General features: G+C 36.2%; 1 protein-coding gene across 2 annotated transcripts in view; it reads left to right on the top strand.

Annotated features, from left to right (window-relative positions):
- The window catches only part of LOC128866703 (aspartyl/asparaginyl beta-hydroxylase), a 35,253-nt gene extending 10,781 nt beyond the window's left edge, over nt 1-24,472 (top strand). The window contains exons 2-10 of one of the 2 annotated variants that reach the window (XM_054107613.1): nt 9,320-9,379; nt 9,657-9,839; nt 9,932-10,671; nt 10,731-10,914; nt 15,206-15,312; nt 19,495-19,735; nt 19,809-19,914; nt 19,988-20,707; nt 23,463-24,472. In XM_054107613.1, coding sequence (XP_053963588.1) covers nt 9,320-9,379; nt 9,657-9,839; nt 9,932-10,671; nt 10,731-10,914; nt 15,206-15,312; nt 19,495-19,735; nt 19,809-19,914; nt 19,988-20,707; nt 23,463-23,613 — 2,492 coding nt within the window. In that variant the 3' untranslated portion in view covers nt 23,614-24,472. The remainder of the gene's footprint in view (nt 1-9,319; nt 9,380-9,656; nt 9,840-9,931; nt 10,672-10,730; nt 10,915-15,205; nt 15,313-19,494; nt 19,736-19,808; nt 19,915-19,987; nt 20,708-23,462) is intronic. The other variant, XM_054107614.1, reaches the window with a different exon arrangement.
- The last annotated feature ends 1,473 nt before the right edge of the window (nt 24,473-25,945 follow it).

Genomic DNA, 25,945 nt, shown 5'->3' with positions numbered 1-25,945 from the left:
AAAGGCGAGGCCACAGCCAATGCGTCCGCTACTTCGTTCCGAGTTATACTCCTGTGTCCTGGGACCCAAATCACCCAGATGCAAATGTGCATTCCTAGAAGATTAAGTTTCTCGATACACTCAAGTACAGTGAATATTTGGACTATACTAAAACGTGGAGAGTGAAAAGTTAAATCTCATTCTTATTTGATTTACGCACGTTGTTAAAATTTTAGATTTTTCTATAGTTTAAAGAAGACATTTCGAATGTCTTTAATTTGATACATTTTTGCATGCATCTTTTGTGCAAAAGCCATAAATATTAGTGTATTTATGAAGACAGGGCAGTCGGTTCTACGTAACCGGAACGACCCAGTCTTATATCCGGCCAAGGACTGTCACTTCAGCACCATTCCTCGTATATGTATGGGGAAGGTTTATGCTGTTGCAACAAAAACAACGGCTAGTTTTTTATCGGTGACTACACCGTATTGGTTGAGCCTAGTGAACTGCTACAACAACAAGAATCATAACGCCCTCATCTGGATAGTGGGTAACTGCAGCAGCTCGCCAGATCTAACAGGGGTTCCCACGACAGTCGGTTCTACGTAGCCGGAACGACCCGGTCTTATAATCGGTCAAGGACTGTCACTTCAGCAGCATTCCTCGTATATGTACGGGGAATGTTTATGCTGCTACAACAACAACAACAACAACAACAACAACAACAACAACAATAACATTTAACAGCTGCTAGAGCTGGCATAACATGGCGATCTATGCTATCTCTTACTTTCAGGCGGGAGGCTTTGAAAAACAATAAAATTACATAAAATTTTGAGCGATATGAGGTGAGGAGAGGACGCTTGTCCTTTATATGCATTAAAATGTGTCATTTTGAAATCAATGTGGAATGCGGCAAATAGTGTTTAACTTATTTATATATTTTTGGGTGTTTGGCCGAGCTCCTCCTCGTATTTGTGGTGTGCGTCTTGATGTTGTTCCACAAATGGAGGGACCTACAGTTTTAAGCCGACCCCGAACGACAGATATTTTTATGAGGAGCTTTTTCATGGCAGAAATACACTCGGAGGTTTGCCATTGCCTGCCGAAGGGCGACCGCTATTACAAAAATGTTTTTCTTAATTTTTGGTGTTTCACCGAGATTCGAACCGAGGTTACCTCTGTGAATTGCAACTTATTTATAGTAAGGATAGATTTATGTATCTATAATTCTCTATTTTAATTATACAATAAACACCTTAATTTTAACAAAATTCGTGCACACATTTTGGAAATACTGGATTGGTGTTCGAATTACCCAATTTTTCGAAGTTTGTAGATTTGCTGTCAGCATTTGGATTCTTAATGCGAAAACTATTTAGCATTTATACTGAAAACAGTGAAAAACGTACGCAGTCCCTTACCGCAGCCCCTAACGAGCACAAAAACTCATCCCGTCAGAACAACTGTATGTCTACACAATGTTGCCATTGATATTTTTGCTTACACACTTTTTCACACATTCACGTTATCAGTTACAATTTTTCATTGTTTAATAAACCAAAGCCAAAAACCAACAAATGCAAATAGTTAATTTATCTATAATTAACATTATTCAACAGAGTTTTTAAGTTATTTGTAAATGATTTCGAAATGTACTGCTTGGCAACACTGTGTGGTGAGAGAGCAATCAGCTGACAGGGTATTACGGGAATTTTTAAATATCGTGAAATAAAATCTACGATACTACGATACGGAAGGAAGGAATTTTTCATTTACATGGGGTTCTCATTAGTTTGATCATAACAGCTGACAGGGGACTGCGTTTACGTCGTTCACTGTTTTCTGCATCAGTTATTAGGCGGAGAATATTGTATGGATAAATACATATACATATGTACATTTGAGTTGCTTTAGGAGTTAAATGCACTAATTTACATTTCGCGTTCAGCAAAACGGCCTTACTCTCTCGTCAATGTTAGCCTTCCAATTCAGCTTAGGATCTAGCAAGACTCACAATAACTTTGCCTCTTTCGCCAGTAAGATTTGGGAATTCAAAGCTGTGATTCTTGGCGTTGCACGTACATAAATAACACTAATTCTGATTTATTCGGGTTAATTCTGAACCACAGCACTCCACTTATGTGCTCAGCTAACAGCCATAGTTTCTGTCACAAATTTTTTCGATCATGACCATTATCTTCTATAACACTTTGTTTGCTCTCTTTTCACGCTAATTTCTTATTTTTAATTTTTTCTAATCTTATCCTCATCGCTCAACCTTATATTTGTACTCTAATCGAAATACATATATGTATGTATGTAGTATATGTATGTACGTATAAAATATGTGTATTGTAGGTATGTAAGCAGTTTTCCCATTTATCGGTTGGCATATTATATATATATATAATTGGCGTGTACACCCTTTTTGGGTGTTTGGCCGAGCTCCTCCTCCTATTTGTGGTGTGCGTCTTGATGTTGTTCCACAAATGGAGGGACTAACAGTTTCAAGCCGACTCCGAACGGCAGATATTTTTATGAAGAGCTTTTTCATGGCAGAAATACACTCGGAGGTTTGCCATTGCCTGCCGAGGGGCGACCGCTATTAGAAAAATGTTTTTTTTAATTTTGTTGTTTGACCGAGATTCGAACCTACGTTCTCTCTGTGAATTCCGAATGGTAGTCACGCACCAACCCATTCGGCTACGGCGGCCGCAGTTGGCATATGTCCATTAAAATTGGACGCATATGATTTTCACTTTGTATTTTTGGCTTTGCTGTTGAGTTGTATTTTTATTTGCTTTGTCTTGAAAGTTTTTTTTTGGTTTTTATTTTATCCATTTTGCCTTTTATTTTTACATTTTTTTGTTTGTAGATTTTTATTTTTACTTGCAATTTTCATTAGTGTCTTTGTTTACGGCGCTTTTACATAGTCATTTAATTTTGTTCTTGACTACATCTGCCTTAGTACGCATTTCTCACGCTTCCTTGATTAATTACACACATCTGCACATACATGTGCATATGCATATTAAAGCGTTAATTTTGCATGTAATGCTTTTAAGAGTTCATTGTGTTAATATGTTTTTCTGTTTTTAAAGATTCGCTTTTCATTTGTAGCAGCATATACAGAAACGATTTATCGCTATTAGAGTTAATGTAAACAAATATCAACTTTAATATTTATTTACACTAATTTGCATGCACATGTATAGGAAGATCACGTTTTCACAATATTCCAATGTGATGTGATGTTTGTTATAGGGTATACAATTTATTCAATAAAATATATAAAATATACTACAATGAAAAGACTTTTAGAGGTGTACTACCTAGCAGACCGTTATTTGGCTCTGAGCGAATTTGACAGATATGGCGACGTCATTCGTTTTGTGTTTCACAAAATTTAACTTTAGCTTAGTAGCTTTTTCTTCACCATACCGAACGAAGAAATCTGGGGGAATGGGGAATGTTTATGCTGTTACAACAACAACAACAACAATCAAACCTGGTATCTATCATCCTTGTGTAGTATATATTCACATACTGACCTCACTAGGTAGGATACGGTACACTAGACAGGGCTAGTTTACTGGGGCGGCAGCCCTTGGTCGGGGAAAACCCGAGTCATTCCGGTAACGTAGAACCGGCTGCCATGGGAATGTATGACCTCACTAGTCATCCTTTCTCTTTATTCCGCTCTTATTACTCATCTTAATTACCATAGTATGTTAACCACGCATTCTTAATTCCACCACTGTAACATAATTAATACTATGTTCATCCTCTTTAATATGTATTTTCAGTTTATATTTAATGTAAACCCAAATTTTAAGCTTGGATTTCTGTAATGTTAGAAATAAGTTTTAGTTTGAAATAGAGAACAAATGAATAAAGTTGATTTTTATGACTTTATAAGTAGGTGGGATAAAAGGATATATAATGGGAATAACAAATACTCATGCTTACTTGCCTGGCATCTTGATTAGTACGATATGCAGTAGAAAACGACCGAATATCGATTTGTAAAGATTTGTAAAGCTAGTTTAAGCCGAATCTGAGCTGAAACCGAACCGACGGTCCAATAATAAATACGCAACGATTTTTTAAAAATCGCGTATTTTTTTAATAACAACTCGGAAAAGGGTCATAAACATAAGTTGTGTTTATAAAAAACAACAAAAAAAACTTATTTTTAAATGTGTACATGTAATTATTTAATACTCATAAGTGAATAATTTTATATTGTAATGTAAAAACATTAGTTTATCGCCATTTTTAATATGTTAGAGTTGACTTGCAGCACTGAAGCATTGATTACTAGCCATACTCTATGAGGGGCGTTCCCACGACCATCGGTTCTACGTATCCGGAACGACCCGGATTTAGGACTGTCACTTCAGCAGCATTCCCAGTATATGTTTGGGGATTGTTTATGCTGGGGGGCAACAAGGGACAGATGATATTCCAAAGCAATTAAAAAAAAATGTGGATTTTGAGACCAGTATTCAATTTTTTTTCCAAAAACTAAAAGTTTATAGGATACTTTACAGAAATGCTCGATTTTTTCTTGGTCGAACTGAAATTTTGTGGCCGAACTTTTTCGAAGTCGAAGTTCGCAAGTTTCTAGTGCACAGGGAGAAGTTTAAATTTGCGACATGTTTTTTCTGTTGAAGACGATGTAACGACGTTTTTAGGTTGGTTTGCTTAGTAATTCGTCATAGACTCATGTTCGAATGGATTACTGTTTACAAATTTATTTGGAAAAATATCAATTCGATGATAAACCATAAGTCATTGTAGAAAGACCGTTACATCCAGAAAAGTCACCATTTGGTGTTCTATAAGAGCCGGTGAAGTCACTTGACTGTTTTAGATTATTTTTTCTCGTATCAGAAACAATTGCGCATATGGAAGCTAACATTCGTAGCGTTATAACCGAAATACAACCTCGTAATATACTGAGAAGAGTGAGCAAAAGCTGGACCTCCGGTGGTCACATGCCGGGAATCCTATTTAAATATATACAAATTATCTGTCGAAACAAAGACAATTTCATGGATATTTAAAACATTTTTCTTTGTTTTATTTCTCTTTGAGGTTGTTCACCTCTTTAGGTGTATTTTCTTCTTTCTTTTCTTTTCTCATTCCAAAAATTATCTAGACTCTTGTTTCAATAAAAAATTGTTCTCGTTTCTTTTTCGACCACTTGACAAGAGCTCTGAAATTGATTAATATAATAGTTCCAGTATAAAACACTTCGGTAGAAGTTATAATATTTATGTTCACATACAGAAATTGAAACGGAGCGCCTGCCAAGCGATCAACCGAATCGGCTGGTGGGGGAAAATGATCGTTGGACCTTCCCCTTCCACTAGAAACCGGTCCCAGTTCGGTGGCATCAGCGGTGCAGTCAACATCGCTAAGCGCGTGAAAGCTGTTTTAAAAGTGTGTTAGGATTTTGCAGTGGCGAAAATGCAGCGATCGTTGGAGCAACGTTACTCGATCAAATTTTGCGTAAAGCTAAACAAAACGAATACCGAAACCATTGAGCTACTTAAGGAGGCTTACGGAGACCAATCTCTGTCCAGTGCCCAGGTAAAACGGTGGCACAAGTCGTTCAAGGAAGGCCGGGAGGACGTCGAAGACGAACAGCGATCTGGAAGGCCTTCGACGACGCCTTCCTCTGCACCTCTGCATTGGCCAAGATGGGGGTTCCGGTGCTTCCCCACCCTCCCTACAGCCCAGACCTGTCCCCTCCGGACTTCTTCTAGTTCCCGCGCCTGCAAAGAAAGCTGAAGAGGAGGCGTTTCGACCCCATCGAGGCGAACCAAAAAACTGTGACAGCCGAATTGAACGCGAGTCCGGCGGATGAGTTTACAAAATTTTTCCTGCAGTGGAAGGACCGCTACCAGCGGTCTATTGACGCTCAAGGGTCCTATTTTGAAGAATATTAGTTGTATAAGCCAAAAGGTTTAATAAAACTGCTTAAAAAAATAAGGCTCATTACTTTTCAATCAAACCCTGTATAAGTATAATAATAGGACTATGAATAAGTTCGTGCGGTTTTTTTTCGAAATTTGAAACTTTATTGACGTAAAATGGTTACAAATTTAATATTCAAAATATTGTCCATCGCTTACTACTACTTTTTCCCATATTTCTGGCAATTCACGGATTCCCTTTGTGAAAAATTCGGTCGGTTTTGCCGCAATCCACGAATCGATCCATTTTTTGACTTCATCGTAATTACGGAAGTGCTGGTCAGCCAGGCCATGTTGCATCGATCGGAAGAGATAGTAATCGGATGGCGCAAGGTCTGGACTATACGGCGGGTGGGGTAGGACATCCCATTTGAGCGTTTCTAAGTATGTTTTGACCACTTGTGCAACATGTGGCCGAGCATTGTCATGTTGCAAAATAACTTTGTCGTGTCTACCGGCGTATTGCGGCCGTTTTTCTCGCAGTGCTCGGCTCAAACGCATCAATTGTCGTCGGTAGACATCCCCCGTAATCGTTTCATTCGGTTTCAGTAGCTCATAATACACAACACCCAGCTGGTCCCACCAGATACACAGCATAACCTTCAGGCCATGAATATTCTGCTCCGACGTCGATGTTGAAGCATGGCCAGGGTATCCATACGTTGCCCGACGTTTTGGATTGTCGTAATGGACCCACTGTTCATCGCCAGTCACAATTCGATGCAAAAAACCCTTTCTTTTGTGCCGTTGAAGCAGTTGTTCGCATGCCATAAAACGGCGTTCAACGTCTCTTGGCTTCAATTCATACGGCACCCAATGGCCTACCTTTCGGATCATTCCCATGGCTTTTAAACGTTTGGAAATGGTTGATTGATCAACTCCCAAAGTTTTTGCAACCTCTTCTTGCGTTTGAGCCGGATCTTGATCGAGCAATTCCTCCAATTCGGTATCCATGAACTTTGGCGGCGCACCCTCGCGTTCTTCGTCTTCCAAGCCAAAATCACCACTTTTAAAGCGTGCAAACCACTTCTGGCACGTTCGCTCAGATAGAGCATGCTCACCATAAACTTCCACCAAGATACGATGACTTTCGGCTGCTTTTTTCTTCATATTAAAATAATGAAGAAGAATTCCCCGCAAAAACACATTATTTGGCACGAAATTCGACATTTTCAAGTGTGGTAAAAATATTGTTGTTTACGCTTCAAATAAAAAACTTATACTGACGTTTGTGCCTTACGACAGTAGCTCTCCAATGAATGTTTGGAAATGTGGATCGATGGAATAATAATCAAGTTACGCCATCTGTTGTAAAACCGCACGAACTTATAAATAGACCTATTAGATGATCTACTTTTTCGTGCTTAACTCCCAATCCGTAATTAAAAAGCGAGATTTCCCATACAAAATTTCTCTCTCAAAATCTGAGATTATAAAATAATCCTAGATAATAACCATACTTTCTGTGTTTTCTGTGTAATCATTATTTTTACGTATGTAAAGAAAAACGTCAAAATAAACCTTAATAAAATGGATGCCGGCAGAGAAAACAGGTTTGTAGATATAATTCTAATAAAATGTTTGTTAGGTATTATTAAATATGCATTCATATAACAGAATGTATTCGGTCACCGTAGCAGAATGGGTTGGTGCGTGACTTCCAATCGGAATTCACAGAGAGAACGTTGGTTCGAATCTCGGTGAAACACCAAAATTAAGAAAAACATTTTTCTAATAGCGGTCGCCCCTCGGCAGGCAATGGCAAACCTCCGAGTGTATTTCTGCCAAGGAAAAGCTCCTCATAAAAATATCTGCCGTTCGGAGTCCGCTTGAAACTGTAGGTCCCTCCATTTGTGGAACAGCACCAAGACGCACACCACAAATAAGAGGAGGAGCTCGGCCAAATACCCAAAAAGAGTGTACGCTTCAATATATATTTATATATATATATACATTCTTTATAACAGAAAAAAAACGTGTGTCCTCTTATTACTTATTATAAAAAGTAATATCGAATTTCGAAGGCGTATTCCTGCCATAATTTTTTGAAACCTCAGTAAACGTTGTTTACGGATTTCCTCCAACTGTTTATTATTAGTTGCCAATTACGCAATTAAGGGGGTCTTTTGGTCTCCAGCGAAAAAAAAATCGATTTTTTTTTTTTTGCATAATTTTGTTGTATGTGTATGCGAGAATACGCCACAGAAAGGATTTTTTGAAAATCGCATTTTTTCACATTTTTCTGGGCACCGAAGTGTACCCTCCTCCGGCCGTTTTCATCATAAACTTTATCTTTAAACGCGTTTCCCCGAAAATCGTGTTTTTTAAGCATTTTGGTCACACTTTTCATAGTAGTTATACTACGATTTCAATGGTTTTGGTCTTAAAAGGTTCGGAAAACTTACCGCTAAGTTTCCCCGTGTACGATTTTTGAAATTTTTTTTCATTCCATTTTTATAACCTTTTAAAGTTCAAAAAATGAGCAAAAAAAAATTTTTTTTGCAAATTGTTGCATAACTTTTGAAAAAAATTTAAAAAAAAAAATCTGTCACGGGAAAACTTAACCAGGGCAACTCTGAAGACAACGCATATCTAATTTTTGCTTTCTGATTACCCAGGTGGAAAAACCGTGACCAAAATGGAGACCTGTTTCGTTTGGAGGTGGACGTCTTCAGCGCCATTTCAAGGTCGCGGGTGTTAATTTTTTTCAAAGTCAAAACCATTTTTTAAAAGCCAAGACATGTACCTTTAAAATAAAAAAAAAATTTTTTTTAAATATTCACAGGATTTGTCACAATCAATCCCCAAAAAACCCTTCATTTCAGGGCCTCGAGACCAGAAGACCCCCTTAAAGTAGCTATTCCTTCTCCTTGTATTTTCTTCATATCGTTAATAATAATAATAATAATAATTAAACAAACCAAAACACCGAAATATTCCACCAAAATAATTTCAATGAAGAAAATCCGTTCACAAAAGTATTGATTGTCAATTTTGGAGGTAATCTGCCATATGTGAACAACGAGGAATATTACGCCCACGACAGTCGGTTTTACGTAACCGGGACGACCCGGATTTATATCCGGCCAAGGACTGTCACTGCTGCTTTTCTGGGACTGGTCGACATTTTCGAAAGATTTAAAAATGTGTTTGTTAACATTTCAAATTTCAGCTAAATAGTTTTAAAAGTTACTCTTAAACAACATATGTATAGATATGTAAATAAATAATTCATTTAACAAAATAATAATATTATTTATTTTTCTGTCTGTTATTTTAATTTATTTTATTACTAATAAGTATATTTACGACCACAAATATTTTCTATAATATTTATTTATATTATTTAGATGCATTCGATCGTAAATCGGAAGGTGAATTATCTTTTTCGCGCCATTCAAGCTTTGAAGGTAGTTGCAGAACCCCATCCATACCCGTTAAAATACCCCTCCATCATTAAAAAAAAAAATATCTATGTGCTATTCGTATTAAGTAAAAAAAATTAAACTGCAATTTTCAACGTACCACATCCCTATGCAATTGTATTAAGAAAGAAATCCATCACTCATCATAAAATGCTGCACCACCCTCCGTTGTTTCTTAATTTTAAGTTGTTCTTTTTAATTTCTTAATTTGTTCACATAAATCAGTTTTTGCTTAATACCTTCGTTATATCATATCACTCAGATGACGAATCTTCACATGGCGTACACATTACAAAGATGGGCAACGATGATGTCCATCTTCATGTCCAGCACGAACACGGCACTGGAGGCCATTGGTGTGCGAAGATCTTTTTCTTTTCACTGCTAGCCATTTTATTTGGCCTGGTGGCATTAATTATATTGGAAAATCGTGGGATATCCGATTGTGAGTATTTAATGATCAGTTCTAGTTCTCTATTAATAAAATTAACAATCTTCAAATCTTCCAATGTTATTGCAATCACTTTTTTGTTTTAGTGGATACACCATTGTCAGAGTCACGTTTTTCAAATTATTTTGATGGCTGGGTAGACGAGAGTCGACAAGAGCATGACGATCATCATCCTCTACAGGTGTCTAAAGAAGACCATGACGAGCATGATGAGCCGTTCGAAGAGGAAGAAGATCATTCAGAATTGGATGAAGATGCAGATGAGGAACATGATGAAGATGATGATCATGACGACGAAGATGATGAGGATGCCACAACAGAACAAACAAAAGAGCTTGAAGAGGACGAGAACAATGATGAAAGAGATGAAGAGAATGATGACGGAGACGACGACGATGAAGACGAAGAGGAAGATGCAACCAAAGAGGCTATATTAGAGCAAACTAATGAAGAAGAGGATGATGATGGAAATGAAAATGATAATAATACAGAAGAAGAGGATGATGATAATCTAACGCAAGAAGCAACAACAAAAGAGGAAGACGATAGAGCTGATGCGGACGATGACAACGATAATGATGATGGAGATGATGATGAAGGCGAGAATAATACCAATGAGCAAACTGTTGAGGCTAGTCAAGAAGCAAATGAGGATGATAACAATGATAGCGCGTACGATAAAAACGAAGATGATAACAATGATGATGATGACGACGCTGATGATGCTGAACCAAGCTATGAACGTTCAACACAACAAATAACAACAAGTCAACAATCAGAAACCAATAAAGCTGATGATGATGATGATGATGATGCTTTTGACGAGGTAAGTTAACTACGAAAAAACTTTGCCATTTCACTAATTCGCTGGCATTATGTTTGTAGGAAGATGATGACGACACATTCGATTCTATTGAGAATGTCGTCGATAATGATGCCGAGGAATTACTATTGTTGCAAGAAAAAGCACGAAAACAGGCAGCAGAGGCAGCAAAAAATGAACCGGCATCTACAGAGAAAGACAAGAACGAGGATACAGCAGAAGCAGTGCCATCATGGGCTTCATCTCGTAAGTAGGATTTAGAGCTGAAGGGAAGGAGGAGAAAAAGTAAGGGAGAAAGAAATAAGGCTAAATAGTTTGGTAATGCATGTTGTGATGTTAGGTAAAAATTGATGTGTGTTAAAATTTGTATGAGTGAGAAACAAATATGTTTACAGAGTTAGATAACAGATGTTTCTGATGTTAGGAATCGAAAGAAATGTTATGCGAAGTGTTTTAAAATATTTCATCAAATTCTTTGTTAAAAAAAGGAAATTCATAATTATATTTATGTACACGTATGAGTACTCGAATAAGGTAGCCAACATGAACAATACAATATTTACCACTTAAGTGTCTGTCTAAAGTATATGTGCCGTTTCTCCACCTTCATACATATATACTTGTGCATATGTATAATTTATTTTTTGTGGCGATGTACAAGAAAGTGCAAATACCTCTTACACTCGTATCCATCATTCACTGCTGCTATCGCACTCATATACATACCTACATATGCATCTTGTTTCTATATTTTCTCTACCTTCTTCTTTTCTATAGTACTTTTCTTTTGTAAAATACTGAATTTAAATATTTCTGAATATGGAATTACTTCAACTAAAATCGTTTCCTATATATGTATGTATAATTTTGCAGTTGCGGTAAAAATTGGCGTTGGTGTGGCACTCGCGCTAGTAGCACGCCTTGTATTGATTAGGAATAATCCAAATACAAGTGAGTTGAACAATTTCACAACTGTTGAATTTAATTCTTAACAAAGTAAAATTTAAATAACAATATTTAAATCAAGCTTATTAGTGCTGCTTTTTTGTTATACGTTAATCCATATTTGGTGCCACTTAACTTAAAGCCAAAAATAAGTACAACCAAACAATTTTACCTTGTTTTTTTTTTTTTTATAATTTTCTGTTGTAATTCTTAACTGGAAAAATTATAACATATATTTCGAAACTTGATGTCAGCATGGCCTATTGATGTTTTAAAGAATAATTTAATTCTAATGTATCACATAACGATTTTAACAGTTTTAAAAATTTTGTTTTAACCCAACCTTATTTGCACTTTCTTTTAGGACTCTAAAATATATTTGTAAAACATTATTTAATTTGTAAATGATTGATGTAAATGTTTTTATTTTTTCTTCTTTCACATTTTAGTCGTTGAAATGTTTAAGATTTTATACGCATATTATATTTTGCGCCATTGTATGTATGCTGCAAAATTGGCATTGTTTATTGTAAATTATATTAATTAGTCTAACATGGATTGTATGTGATTATTAACTAAATATGAATATATTTTTACTTCAATGAAAAAATCAAAACAAAACATGAACGCTTGTCGTCGTCGATTCAGATGAGGAACCTGCCCCAGAGGTGGTCATGAAGCGACGCCTAACAATTGCCACAGAAGAAGATACATATGAAAATGATGACGAGGCGCCTCCGCTGTCGGATGATGGTTAAAGATTTTCTTTACATACATACATAAATGCATGTGCTTAGCTATGTTGAGAGGAACGGGGTAAAAGCGTATGATTAAGGCAGTTAAAAAAGATGATGAGTTAATGTTTTCAAATTAGCTAAATTTTTGTTTTTAATGCTAATCACATAGAGCAAGCACAAGCGCATCCATTTTGGATCCACTACACGCGTTTGAATTTTTTTCCTACAAACACCTCCTACTTCGGCGTTTTCGAATTGTTTTTACTAGGTGTTCCTTCAATTTGAGGTTTGCGCTTTAATGCTGTCATACAAAATGGAGTGACCTACAGTGTGCCTTCTCCCAACGGCATCTTGTTTTTATGGCAACCCCTTTTAATGGCATTAATACACTCGGAGGTTTTTGCCTTTCCGAGAACCAATCGCTATTAGAAAAAACAGTGGATTTCGAACCAACGCTACGGTGGCCGCAATATACTCGTACCCATATGCATACTTCAATTAGCAAAGTGACAGTTCATTGCATGCGATAAACTTCATACCATATGGTATGAGGCCGATAAGCGTTGCATTATATGAGATGAATTGCATGCGATCTGCGTCCGCATGTCGAGGCAGCGGGTATACTTATTTTATACTTACTATAGAGGCTTCAAAAAATTATAGAAAAATTCTAGGAATAAATTTTTGTAAGTAAATAACGAATGGAAGACATTTTTTATATGAAGTAAATGCGCAGCCCGCCAGTAAAATGATAAAAAATCAACGAGAATTTCGAGGCACTGCAAAGATGCACTTTATTACATTCAAATTTAATGGACTATAAAACTGCGTACATTAGTTTTTCTAAAATTCAGATTACATAGTTAAATTTTTTATCTAAACTTGCCGAATCTGGTATTTGGCTTCATATTCAACGCCATGTTACCGGATCGTTTGCTCTTAATAGTCAATTGCCACACTCTTTTTAATTTTTAGTTTAGTTCTTCTCAGAACAAATTTTTTAAAAGAATTTCTATCAAATCAAAAATAGTCAAAAAAGTTGGTGACTACCATTTTGGGACTCAATAAAATTTTGTAATTATGAAAATTTTGCTATGATTTTCTCCTATTTCTTTATGAGAAGTTTTCTCAAATAAGCCCGCCCTAGGAATGTGGGAGAGTGTTTCAAAGAGCGAGCGCTATTAGAAAAAAACTTGGTCACTTTTATTACTTTCATATCTATAGTGGGTTTCGAATCCGACGACCATTGTGTTAAATCACATTTTATAACACATTATCTCTTAGTTTGAAAAGTCCAAGCGTTTCCTCAACAAAGCAGTTAAATAACCATGCGAGCTTCCAGTGCAGTTGGTAAATTTCACTCATCATACATATTTTAGGTTTTTAACTGCCTCTTCGACTTTACCTCTTCTCAATATTTTAGTAATTTCCACAAGCTTATCGTAACTGCTTATTATAATTTCGTTACAAACTGGGTTTCTATTTACATAAAAGGGGATTATTCTGAAGAAGAAATCGAAATCGAAGAGGAATATGAATATGACGAAGAAGTGGAAATGCCCGAAGATGCCGGTGATAAACTATCTGCCTTGGCGGGCGAATATATTCCCGAAACCTTTGAGCAGTTAAACAACCTGTATCGCTCCCGATTAAGTGAACCTGAACAAAGTCGAGCAACCTCAACCCCGCGGCATATTGAAGAAGTGAAAGATCAAAGCTTTGCACAAAAGAAAGCACCAGCTATATTTACTGCACCGCTGCCGCCACCAACTTCTGAAATGTCATCCAAGAAGGTATCCCCATTAACAACAACAACAACAATATTGAAAACTACTCCAAGTGTAATGCAAACACAATCACCAACACCACTTGCACCAACAACTAGTACAATAAGAACGACAAAAGCCGAAACTATGAAACCCATGCAACATTTTAGTGCCACCCCTACAAAAACAACAACTAAACCATACATGCCGGACTCACCGAAACCGGCACGAAAGCACGAAATTACACACGATATGGACTATCAGCCCGATGAGGAGGACATTGATTATGATGATGATGATGATGATGGTGTGGATGGAGCGTACATTCGCGAGGTATTGGAAGACACAGAGGAGGAGGATGAGGAGGGGCAGGAAGACGAGGAAGATATCGATGACGATCTATTAGATGATGAGGATATTTCCGATGTCGATGACACCGAATTAATGAATAGATTGGAGGCAAAATATGGTCGTTTGCCGGCAAAAGAATATGAGAGTGACGAAGATCCGGATGATCCAACTTGGACACGTAATTACTAATTACTGCTTGATTGGCATTATTAACGTCGAAATACATATACTACATCTACATAAAAAATCGTTAAACATACATATCTACTCACTGATCGGCATCCGTTAGCATGCAAATACAAAGCACACTATATATTTAATTTAAAAAAATTTTAATAGTAAAAATTCGAGCATGATAATTAGCTCAGTTGCAAACATTGTTTGATTAGCAGCATCATCATTATCATCATCAAAGCAAATTTATGCCAGTTAACATTAAGAAACAAATGCAACGAATTCGATTCGAATGAATTAGAGCATAAACATACATATATAGTTACTTAGTATTTTGCTGAAGTAATATTGATGATAGTAAGTAAGTCTTGGCCATTTACAAGTTATTTAAAATAATTATATATAATACAATATTATATATAAGCATTTCGGTGGAGAACGGTGCCGCTTGGGCAATCATTAAAATTTAATGTAAAAATTAGGAATAATTTTGACTTTTTATAGCTATTTAATAATATTTCAAAATTTTAACTCATATATTTAATCTTTTTTCCGTGTGTTTAGAAATCAAGCCAAAAGAAGATATAGGTGGTGGACCCCAAGCACAGAATGATGAGTTGGGTATGTTTGAACGCGAGCTGCGCAGAGCGAATGAAGAAATGATGCGAGAGGTAAGTAAATTACTGATCATAAATACAGTCTTATTAAAAGCATATCTAGCAAAATGAATTATTAAAACTTATAAATATTGAATATATTTATATAAATAAGCACTGAAAATTAGGGTTCAGAATAGTTCCATTCTTCACTGACTCACAACTTTCGAATGTGCTCACGCTCTAACCTTTCAGTACCACTTATGTAAAACGATTTATCTTTTGCCTCAAAATAGGCCTCAGTTTCAGTGAGCGAAATTTCTTACCGGCAAGAATTTTTTTAGGTCTGCAAACAACCGGTGGGAGCAATTCGAAGTCCAGTTCCTGTAGTTCTGCCATTGTTTTGATTGACTTGTGATACGGTGCGTTGTTTTGGTGAAACAAAACAGTAAGCAAACGCGGCACGCAAATTTTTTCATAGCCAAATGCTCATGAAATATAAAGCCAACACACACTTTTCGATAATTCAAAACGATTTTGTGGATTTTTTTGATGTTTTCTGGTATCTCTACGACCACGTTTGAAGTCAGTAAACCATCGTTTTAGTATTGTTTTTGATGAAGCAGAGTCCCCATAATGGCTTTTCAAGCCATTGCTTCCCTTGAACGGTATTTTTTCCAATCCAGAAGTAGTGCAAAATTAAAACTCGAAATTCTTTTTGATTCATTGTTTTCAAAATAATAAAAGTAGCGTCATTCTTAGCACATAAACTCACGAACTGATGAATAGAATATTATGAAATTTTAGCAGCTGTCTTTTTAAGGTTAGTACTAACTGAAAAATAGGTGAATGCAATAAAACTAGTGCCACAAATGTTGTTCCACAAATGGAGGGACTTACAGTTTCAAGCCGATTCCGAACGGCAGATATTTTGTATGAGGAGCCTTTTCATGGCAGAAATACACTCGGAGGTTTGCCATTGCCTACCGAGGGCGACCGCTATTAGAAAAAAAAAACGTTTTCTTAATTTTGGGTTTTCATCGAGATTCGAACCTACGTTCTCTCTGAATTCCGAATGGTACTCACGCACCAACCCATTCGGCTACGGCGGCCGAAAATGGCCGGGCAGCCATATATGTATGTGATAGGCCCGACAATTTTCAGCCGATGTGTTACATTAGCTTAAACGGTACTCTCCCCTGTAGGCGACACTAGTAAGTCCTTTGGTCATCAGAAACTGCTAAAACGTTTGGGAAGAAATTCTTGTTTTTAGAATTTTTGTTTCTAGTTTATCTACAATATATAGTTAAGTTGAATTTTACTAAAGTATATAATACTTATCTTAATGGAATGCCTTATACTTTTACGCTTCCAAAATACCCGTCTGCTGAGGGCCTACATTGTACATACATATTTCAAAATAATATTTGCGAATTTGAAAAAAATCAAGATATGATGAAATCGTGATTTAATAATAAAGGACGCCATACTAATTACCTGGCGTTTAAACAGATTATGACATTTCGTGCTGCCGTTCCGAATTTCCGTATCTGTATACATAAAAATTGTACCCAACGGTGGGTAAAACGTTCTATCCCTCAAGTTAAAAGATAAAGGAAAATTTAATTTTTGGGTAAGATGAGTCAAATAAAGCACACTTTTAATTATTTTCAGTAATTTTTTTATAATTAATAGCATAAAAATAGTGCAAAGTTCAACATCAAACCAAAATAATACTAAGTTTTAAATTGATACCCATTTATATTATTAAATACAATTCTACATAAATTCTTAGAAATTAAAAATAATAGCAGAGCAAAAAAAAAATCAATAAAAATCTCAGGTGGTAATATCTACTAATAAAGATTTGACTTTCGCAGTCAAGTTATGTTATGACATTTTCAATAATTATACAAATGCCTCTTATTATATAAATACTAAATCTTCTGTTCGAGTTGGTTTCAAAGTTATGTTTCTTGTTTAGTTAGTTTTTTTAAGTGGGCATTCAGTTCTGTTGCTCATTTTGTTGTCAAACTTGAAATAATATTTTCTGGTAAATTTTGTAAGATCGCATCGCCCAAGGGGTGTAGTATAAGTAATAAATAAAAAAAATCTGACCATCACAAATATAATTTTTACCACTAGCTACCCACTGTGTGGCTGTCGTTCGGGTTAGATACCTTGATAATAAAATAAAGCAAAACAAAATTATAACTTTCAGCAAAAAAATTAAGAAAATTTCAACCTAAAATGCAAAACTTTTCATAATAGAAAGAGTGTGAAAAAAAGTGAATATAAATATTCTTTAACTCTTTATTTTTGGGTTCCTTTAGCTTCAGGTTTTGGAAAATGTATTGGGCGAATTACTAAGTTTTAACTATATTTTTTTATTTACATGTTTACTTCTATTTCTTACTTTATAAAAATAAAGTGAAATCTACAACAAAAACTATACAACTCGACTATATAACCTGTAAATTTTGTACAAATATTTAACAAATGTAAAAAAAAACCTAAAAATTTTCACCGTTTTAATCAGAATCTTTCGAAAACTGTAAGGTATGCTGTTTTATAGCGCATACGATGTTGAGAATTCTCTTTCAGATAAAGTAGATGTTCGGAAGTCTTCTATAGGGAAGAAAATGCTTAAAACCTCAGAGATAAAAAATTTGTTAAAAATCAACAAGAACTTTGAGTCGTTTAAAACTTATACTTCGGTAATATTAAATTGGCTATACAACTGTATACCCAGAAATTTTCTAAAAATAAAAGTCAAACAAAAATAAAATAAATAAAAAATTTCAGATTTGAAGTAGTTTTTTAGTTAAAAAAAAAAAAATTAGGACTTGGTATCTCGTCGTGTTTCTATTATTTTGGACACAGGTTTATATATTTGATATATTTAAAAGCCCCCTGTTCCAAACGATTCTAATGGGGCAACACTATTGCCAGATGTTTACGACCGGGCAACTGTCACTTTATTGTCATGTCATTACTTTTGAATTTAAAAGTCTATGAATGTAGTAAAATTGATCAGCAAATAATTATATATCTACACAAGGTGGCGCGCAAAATTAGTAATCCAATTTTGGTTTTGAATAACTTTTTTATTAAATTAAAAAAAATATATATTGAACTATGGAAATCTTTGTTTTGACCTTCACGCGCTCCATTGCTTGCTTGTTTCTATACTGCGGCTGTCGAGTTAACACGTGTTAAATATATTGAGTACGCCGCCATTTGCAAAAATTATAAATCTTCCGATAGGCTGACTAATTTTGCGCCACCTAATATGTGCCATTAGTTATACTTACTTTTATGTAATATATTTTCATTATTATTTTCTTTTTGTTTCCGCTCCCACAGTTCACCTATCAATGAAACAAAAATCGATTGCATAAACTCACCCACCTCCCTTCGCATAGCTTTTAATGCGTTTGTTTTAGTAAAGAAAGCTAGTTCTTTAGATTTTAAGCAACTAAAGAAACATTTTTGATAAATAATATTAAAGTAAAAAAGTATAGACCAATAACTTTTAAATAATTTGAAGAAAAGGGCAAAATTAATATACAAACACACTGACTGGATTGCGTTATATGTTTAATTAACTATCAATAGACAGACATATAAATTTAGTGTAAATAAAAAATGTTTTCGTTCAAATTTTTTAAAACAGAAAAAATTATATGTTAATTGTTGCTTTTAATTAAATGCCTTACTATTTTCTAACGAAATTAATAATCTAAAGAAATTTTTGCGAACTCGTAAAATATGCAAATCAATCAGACCGGAACAGTTTATTATTCGCAATTGCATTAACAAATTAACTTATTGCTTAACTGAGTCACTGCCAGCGGGCGCGCCCAACACCCACTTAAGCAGAGCGCGCGCGTGTCTAGGCCACGGACAGCCAATTAAGCAATGATTTTAATTTAATTTTAATTTATGCCACTACAACGAATATGTGAAATTGTGCGTGTGCACACTTACTAATACGCATGCATACATGTATGTATGCAGCAATTTATTTGTTTTCTGCATGGAATGTTCTTACTAATGCTGCATTTTGCCTTATTGTTGTTGTTATTATCATTTACTATCCAATGATGTTGCTTGCCGCTTTTGTTTCTTGTTGATGGCTGATGGCTGATTGCTCGTATTTACGCTGCGCCACACCACCTACTCACCTTCCCAATCGCACCATACTACACGTACCACACACACACACACCACTGCGGTTGGTTTGAAATTCTAAAGAATTATGCTGAAGCCATTAAACGATTCGATCAGCTTGCTCGTCAATATCCAGACAAACCACAGGTATTTTTGGCACAGGCGAGACTGCTCGATAAACTGGCGGATCGGAAACATAGTAATGATTTGCTGAGCCAAGCTTTGCAGGCTTACAAGCGCTATTTAGCGCTAGACGGCGCCATCACAGATAACGTCGAATTTCGCATCGTAGCTGAGCGCTGCATCGAGCGTATGCGCTTCATGGGTAAACGCAATTGGCTGTAGGAGCTGAGACAATGTAAGTCACCCATTTTATTAATTCGCGATGCTGTTTGCAGGTCATCATATGCAGGCGGTGCCAATACATCGGCAATTGATTAAACGATTTGCAGATGAGCCGAATGTGCGAAATCAACTGGCTATTACCTACCTGCTGCAGAATCGGTAAGCACACTTCTGTGCTTCGAGTTCAGTTTCTCCATAAATTTCACTTACATATTTACTTTTATATTTCCAGTTTATCCTATGCCAAATCAGTTTTGCAAGATGTTCTAAGTCGTTGGCCCAACGATGGTTTTGCACAGGTGCACTACGGTTTCGTGCTGCGTCAACTGGATTTAGACTATGCGAATGCAGTTATCTATTTGCGTAAGGGAATCGATTCAAAAGCGACCGGCACTCAGGATGGTCGCTTCTACTTCAATCTTGGCGACTCGCTGCAACGCTTGGGTCGTCAGGCAGAAGCAGTTGAGGTGTATAGGCGTGGTGCTGCGCTTAAGCTCTTTCCCTCTGTCTACCAGCGTTCACTCTACAATGAACCGAACTTGCTCGCAAAACCCTATTGGACGAAAGCGGAAACCACTTATGACAGCTACTTCAATAAACTGGAACTTAATTGGCGGACAATACGTGATGAAGCGTTAAGTCTGTTAAGTAGGCGTGGTTATTTTCTTGACGAAGCGGAAAGTTTGCGTGATACCGGTAATTGGCAACAATTCGAATTGTATGCTCGCGGACAGCAGCGCGTACAAAATTGTCGAAAAGCGCCCATAACTTGTGGATTAATTGAGAAATTTAGTGCGGCAGCCGGTTGTCGACGTGGTCAAGTTAAATTCAGTGTCATGCAACCGGGAACGCATGTGCATGCTCATTGTGGGCCAACGAACTGCCGGTTGCGTGCTCACTTGGGGCTGGTGGTGCCTGAAGGTACGCGATTGCGTGTGGCGGAGGAGGATCGGTGAGTGTTATTTGGGTTTACTTTACAGATTTGTGTACCAAATGCATGAATGCGTAAAAGTATCATACACTAGTGATGTAAGTGTACAATTCACAAATGGCAGAGCAGAAAATATAAACGGCAAAATGTTTTTCTCACTTCTATCTTTTATAAAGTGTAGTAAAAAATATTATTTGATAAATAATAGTCGGGCTTAGTTCAGCAAATATTTCTTATGCGAGAACACTGAGTAACATGAGAAAGTGAATAGGATGAAACTATATTCCGGAAATTACAAAGTACAATGCTAGAACTCGGATTTCAGCGCCTTACTCAGCTGCATACAGGTTGCTCGGTATTTTGGGTATGTGAGTAAAGAAAATCATTCGATTTTTTATATTAAGGCCTGCTATATCAGCAGGCGTAGGAAATAAGTGAGAACCAAGATGCCTAAGTCATAGTCCCGTGAGAGCAGGGAAGCCAATTAAAAGGTGCTGAGATGATTCCACCTCGTCCTCCATACAGCAGACGCAAAAAGGACTCGAAGTAATTCCAACTCAAGGCATGCAAAGCTCACGTAAGTGACTTGTGAAGACACCTACGAAGTTTGGGAGCTGAAATTTTGCCATCCATAGAAGCTTCCTCAACCGCCTCTGATCCATACGTGGCCAGAAGGATGAATGACCTTACAAGTTTGTGTACTTGCCCAGTGCTCGCAGAGTTGACGCGAAGCCCATCGTTTCAGAGCGCAAAATATTTACTTTCTTAACAGTTATTACATAATTATTTATTACGCCGATTGCATTGTGATCAGTTTTGTTGAAGATATATTTCTTAGTTTTGATTTTTTTTCTCACTTGAGAGTCTTCGTTTGCATATCTAGTTATAGTAGAGTTCAGTGTAATTATTTTTGTAACCAGTTTTTGCTCCTTTTGATTTTTTTCCTTTTCTCTTTGAGGTGATATACTCAAACCTCTGACCATTATTAATTCCCTTATATGATCGCCATGAGCTGGTTAGCTGTGATCGATATTTAAGTTTATTTCCGATTATATAAATCGGTATTGTAGCTTGGAGTTTTACAGAAAAATTCCAAAAGCGTTAAAAGAATATGAGCAAGACTCCGACTACCGAGCTAAAGAAATCCTGCTTCTTCCACGGAACTTCTCCTTCATGGAAACTTTATCAAAGTTAAAAATTTTTGGTTGTATAATTTAATAATTTTAAATCGCTGTTAAGTTGTGTAAAGTTTCATTATGGACAGTAACATTGGCATAAAAACTGTCATTGATAGTTCACGAAAAATTAAAATTCACCTGGGTATACTTCTGCATAACCTTTCCGGTTGGAAACCAAATTGAGAATTTAGAATTATATTTTATTAAAGAAATATACGAAAAATAACATAATAACAGCACAAGCTCAAGATCATCGGTTTTTTTTTCTTATATTCAATCACCTCTTGGCAAACAGAGCATTAAAATGATACTAAAAATGTTTTTATAATTGATTTTTGATGTCCATAGCGAGTTTCGAAAACGGGTCATCCCGAGTGATAGTCACGTAGAATCTATCCGGCGGCTGCTATCATTGTTATCATGAAAAGCTTCCAACAATTCCAGCAATCCCAAAATTTTGGCCGTAACCTTCGACAGTTTGCTCTCCTTCTCTGCGCACACAACCGCAATTGCCACTAAAGTCCAAAATCGTAACAAGGTCCTCAAATCGCTTGCCGGCACTTGGGGCAAAGACAAAGAATTGTTGCTATCGACATTTAAGGCAATTGGCCGGTTCTAAATTATGCTGCGCCTGTCTGGTCGCCTGGAACTAGTGACACGCAGTGGATAAAGCTTCAGACATGCCAAAACCCGGCCATTCGGACAGCGACGGGCTGCCTCCTGTTGTCCCCAATACAACACCTTCACAACGAGGCGAATATGTTTGCTGTCAAAGAGCATAACAAACTGCTCAGCAAGCAGTTCCTGTTAGGGTGCTACCGTAGGTTCCACCCTTGCAGACACCTGCTTGAGCCAGAGCCACTTCCCAGGCACGTCAGGCACCTACTACACTACGCCGACGAGATCCAGGAGAAAACAAACAGAGACCTACTGGACCGGGCAGTGTTTAGACAGACATTAAACGACATTCACCGGGACACTGTTACCACCTGCATAAGCTCCCGTCCAGTGAATGCCTTAAACGGAGTCCAACCACTACCCATTGCAGATGAAGAGCTTACTCGTGAGACCCGCGTAACACTGGCACAATTACGTTCTGGATATTGTAGCAGGTTAAACTCCTACTTATCTAGAATTGACCCCGACATACCTAACTTATGTCCGGCAAGTGAAGGCACCCCGCACGACACTAACCACCTCTTCACATGCCCTTTAAAACCCACTCATCTAACACCCTACACAAATTTGTTTAAATTTCGATTTTTATGAATGTTTGTCTGAATTACTTTTGAAAGAGTAGTCCTGAGAAGTGTAACGCAGCACATTAATAGCATGGGGGAGGAGAGAAGCCAAACTACCGCCCTCTATCTGATTTACTGAAATGTGGTTTGAGGTGGAATGTTGTAGTCACGCAAAATTAGTTACGGAAGATTTATAATTTTTGCAAATGGTGTCGTACGACAATCATATTTCACACAGAATGATTATTTTTGCGCCTCCTTGTATGTCATTGCTAACAACAGTACGCTACTATTTATTTTACTACAATTAAAAATAGTTTTAATTGATTACAACCTTTTTAACTATACAATTTACAGCACTTGGACTGAGGGCCAAATTCTGATATTCGACGACAGTTTCGAGCACGAAGTATGGCATAACGGTAGCAGTTTCCGGCTTGTTTTGATTGTCGATGTCTGGCATCCAGATTTGAGCGCACAGCAACGTCGAACGCTTTCACCGATTTGAAAGCACATACATATGTATATATTTAGTGTCGGCTATTCGCTTACCGTATAGAGTTCCTCTTCGTAATGCACCAAATACATAAATACAACTTTCAAGTAATCGCTTTTTGTTAACAAAAATCGCTATCGCCCTTAAAAAGTGCTTTTATAGCTTACGTGTATTTTAAGCTCAGCTTTCACACTTGGTAATATTGCAATCGCCCATAATACTTGTGTTTAAATTTTGTTACTAAAAAATATTAACTAAATGTATTTAATTATAAAATGTAGCTCAAAGGTATATTTTTAAGATCAGATGTAGAGCAATAAGAATAATTTAATTTGGATATGTGAAAACTATGAAACGACTGTTGATATTTGTGTTACTTAAACAAGAGAATTGAACAACTTTTTATTTCTATTTATTTATTTCCATTTTTATATTGAATGTAAATATTATTTGTATGATTGCATATGAACTCCACGCAAACTATTTAAACAATAGAAAGTAAAAGCTGTTATTTGTATGAAAACAGATTGAGGTAATTTATAACTAATACATTTAAGTATGTGTTAAGGCTGTTAAATGAACGAACACCTAACCAAGCACTAAGTGAAGAACGTGATTAAGTTAGTAATGGAGTTTATAAAAATTAATAGTATATAAATCAGTTGGCACGGCAACATTGAAGTGAAAAATGGTTTTGCATGTATTTTTGAATTTGTTGTTAAATTTTTCCTACACACTCTTTAATTTTCATAAAGTCGGGGAAAGATGATTGATTACACTATGCTATTATTTAAATATATTGAATTTCACTCTAAGGCTCAAAGGAAGCCCAAAATCAGTAGGAGTTCGAAGTAAGCTTTAGTTTATTATATTTTCAAAGAACAAATTACATAAACGAATGATTAAAAATACATACAAGTATAATTGATTGATTTAATTTTTTATAGAGTTAATATTGTTTGCTCTTTATAAACTTTAGTTTATTTTTTTCTTTGTGCACGCCATTCAATTAATTATAAGCTTAAATATTTATTTATTCAACCTTTATGTAAAGACATTTGTGTAAATTTTTAGTTAACTAAATGGAAGCAAATCTATATTGAATAATTATAATTCATAAAAATGCCGCTGTATACATCTTAGAAAAAAGAATTTGTGTTGTGAATATGAATTTCTAATAAAATGGCTTTCCTTTTCTACACCAGATAAAATTGTGTTTTTATTTCTAATTTTATTGAGTTTACTATGAATTCTGCGTTTTATGTATGTATGTATGTACGCATATTACTCGAAAAGGTTAAATGCCAAATATACCCTTATATCTTAATTCATATTTTTATTGGTTGGAGCAAGCTTTACAGCTCTACTTAGCCTTCAGGATATGGCTGTTGGTTCTTCCGTCATCAAGACGAATTTGAGTTCCAAGCGAGTCTGTATGGCTATGAAGACATTAACTTTGCTGCTTCCATTACAGTCTCCTTTTAGGTCTAAGCATAGTTGCAATACATAAAATCCTTGATGATGTTAAGGTACCATTCGCTTTAACTCTTCTTTGTCTCTTAGCCTTATCTAAAGCTTTAGACTCTGCCAACAATACTTTGCCCTTATCGAAACTCAGGCACTTCTATGCATTCTCCGACAGCTCTATACAACTTTTAGCTAGCTGCCTTCAGAGTTCAGCAAGTCAAAGCGGAGAGCGTTTCATCTGGGTTCAAAAAGTATAAATTAAGTAGAAACATGAACACGTTTTGCTACGTCGAGTAATATTGGAAAGCAGTAAGTGAAAATTTATTAAGGAAGTGCCTGATGTGCCATCAGAGTTCCTTTTCATCTTGAATATCCATTTGGAGTCGGTGGCCTTTCTTCCTGGTGGCCATTCGGAATTAAAGCATTATATTCACGTAACACTGCATCATTCCATTCTTTGCTGCCTGCACCATTCAGCGCATCTCTGATGGTGAATGGTTCATTCGAGTTACTTAATGTCGTTATGCGTTGCTCCATCAATTGCCTGATGTTATTTTGATCGTCAGATATGTTAATAATTGACATTTCACTTGATGAATAATGTTAAAGGATTCTTCTCCTCACTGACACTATCATTACCCTCACTGAACCCGCAAAAATCAGACGGATCAACAGAAAAATTATTGCTCTTATTTGAAGTTTGTTTTTGAACCCTGCAATTGTTGCTTAATTGCTTAATTAAAAAGTTTATCTCAATAACTAATACAGAGAAGACGAGAGCAGTTTTTTTTTGTTTTTTTAATTATTTTCTCTAAATATTGACCGTTAAGTCGGATAAATTATTGTAATGTGGTTGCTATACTCCGCGCTACTCGGT

The sequence above is a fragment of the Anastrepha ludens genome, chromosome 6, assembly GCF_028408465.1.
Source record: "Anastrepha ludens isolate Willacy chromosome 6, idAnaLude1.1, whole genome shotgun sequence".
Taxonomy (NCBI): Eukaryota; Metazoa; Arthropoda; class Insecta; order Diptera; family Tephritidae; genus Anastrepha; species Anastrepha ludens.
The sequence above is the reverse complement of the archived record's forward strand: the minus strand, read 5'-3'. Positions and strand labels throughout refer to the sequence as shown.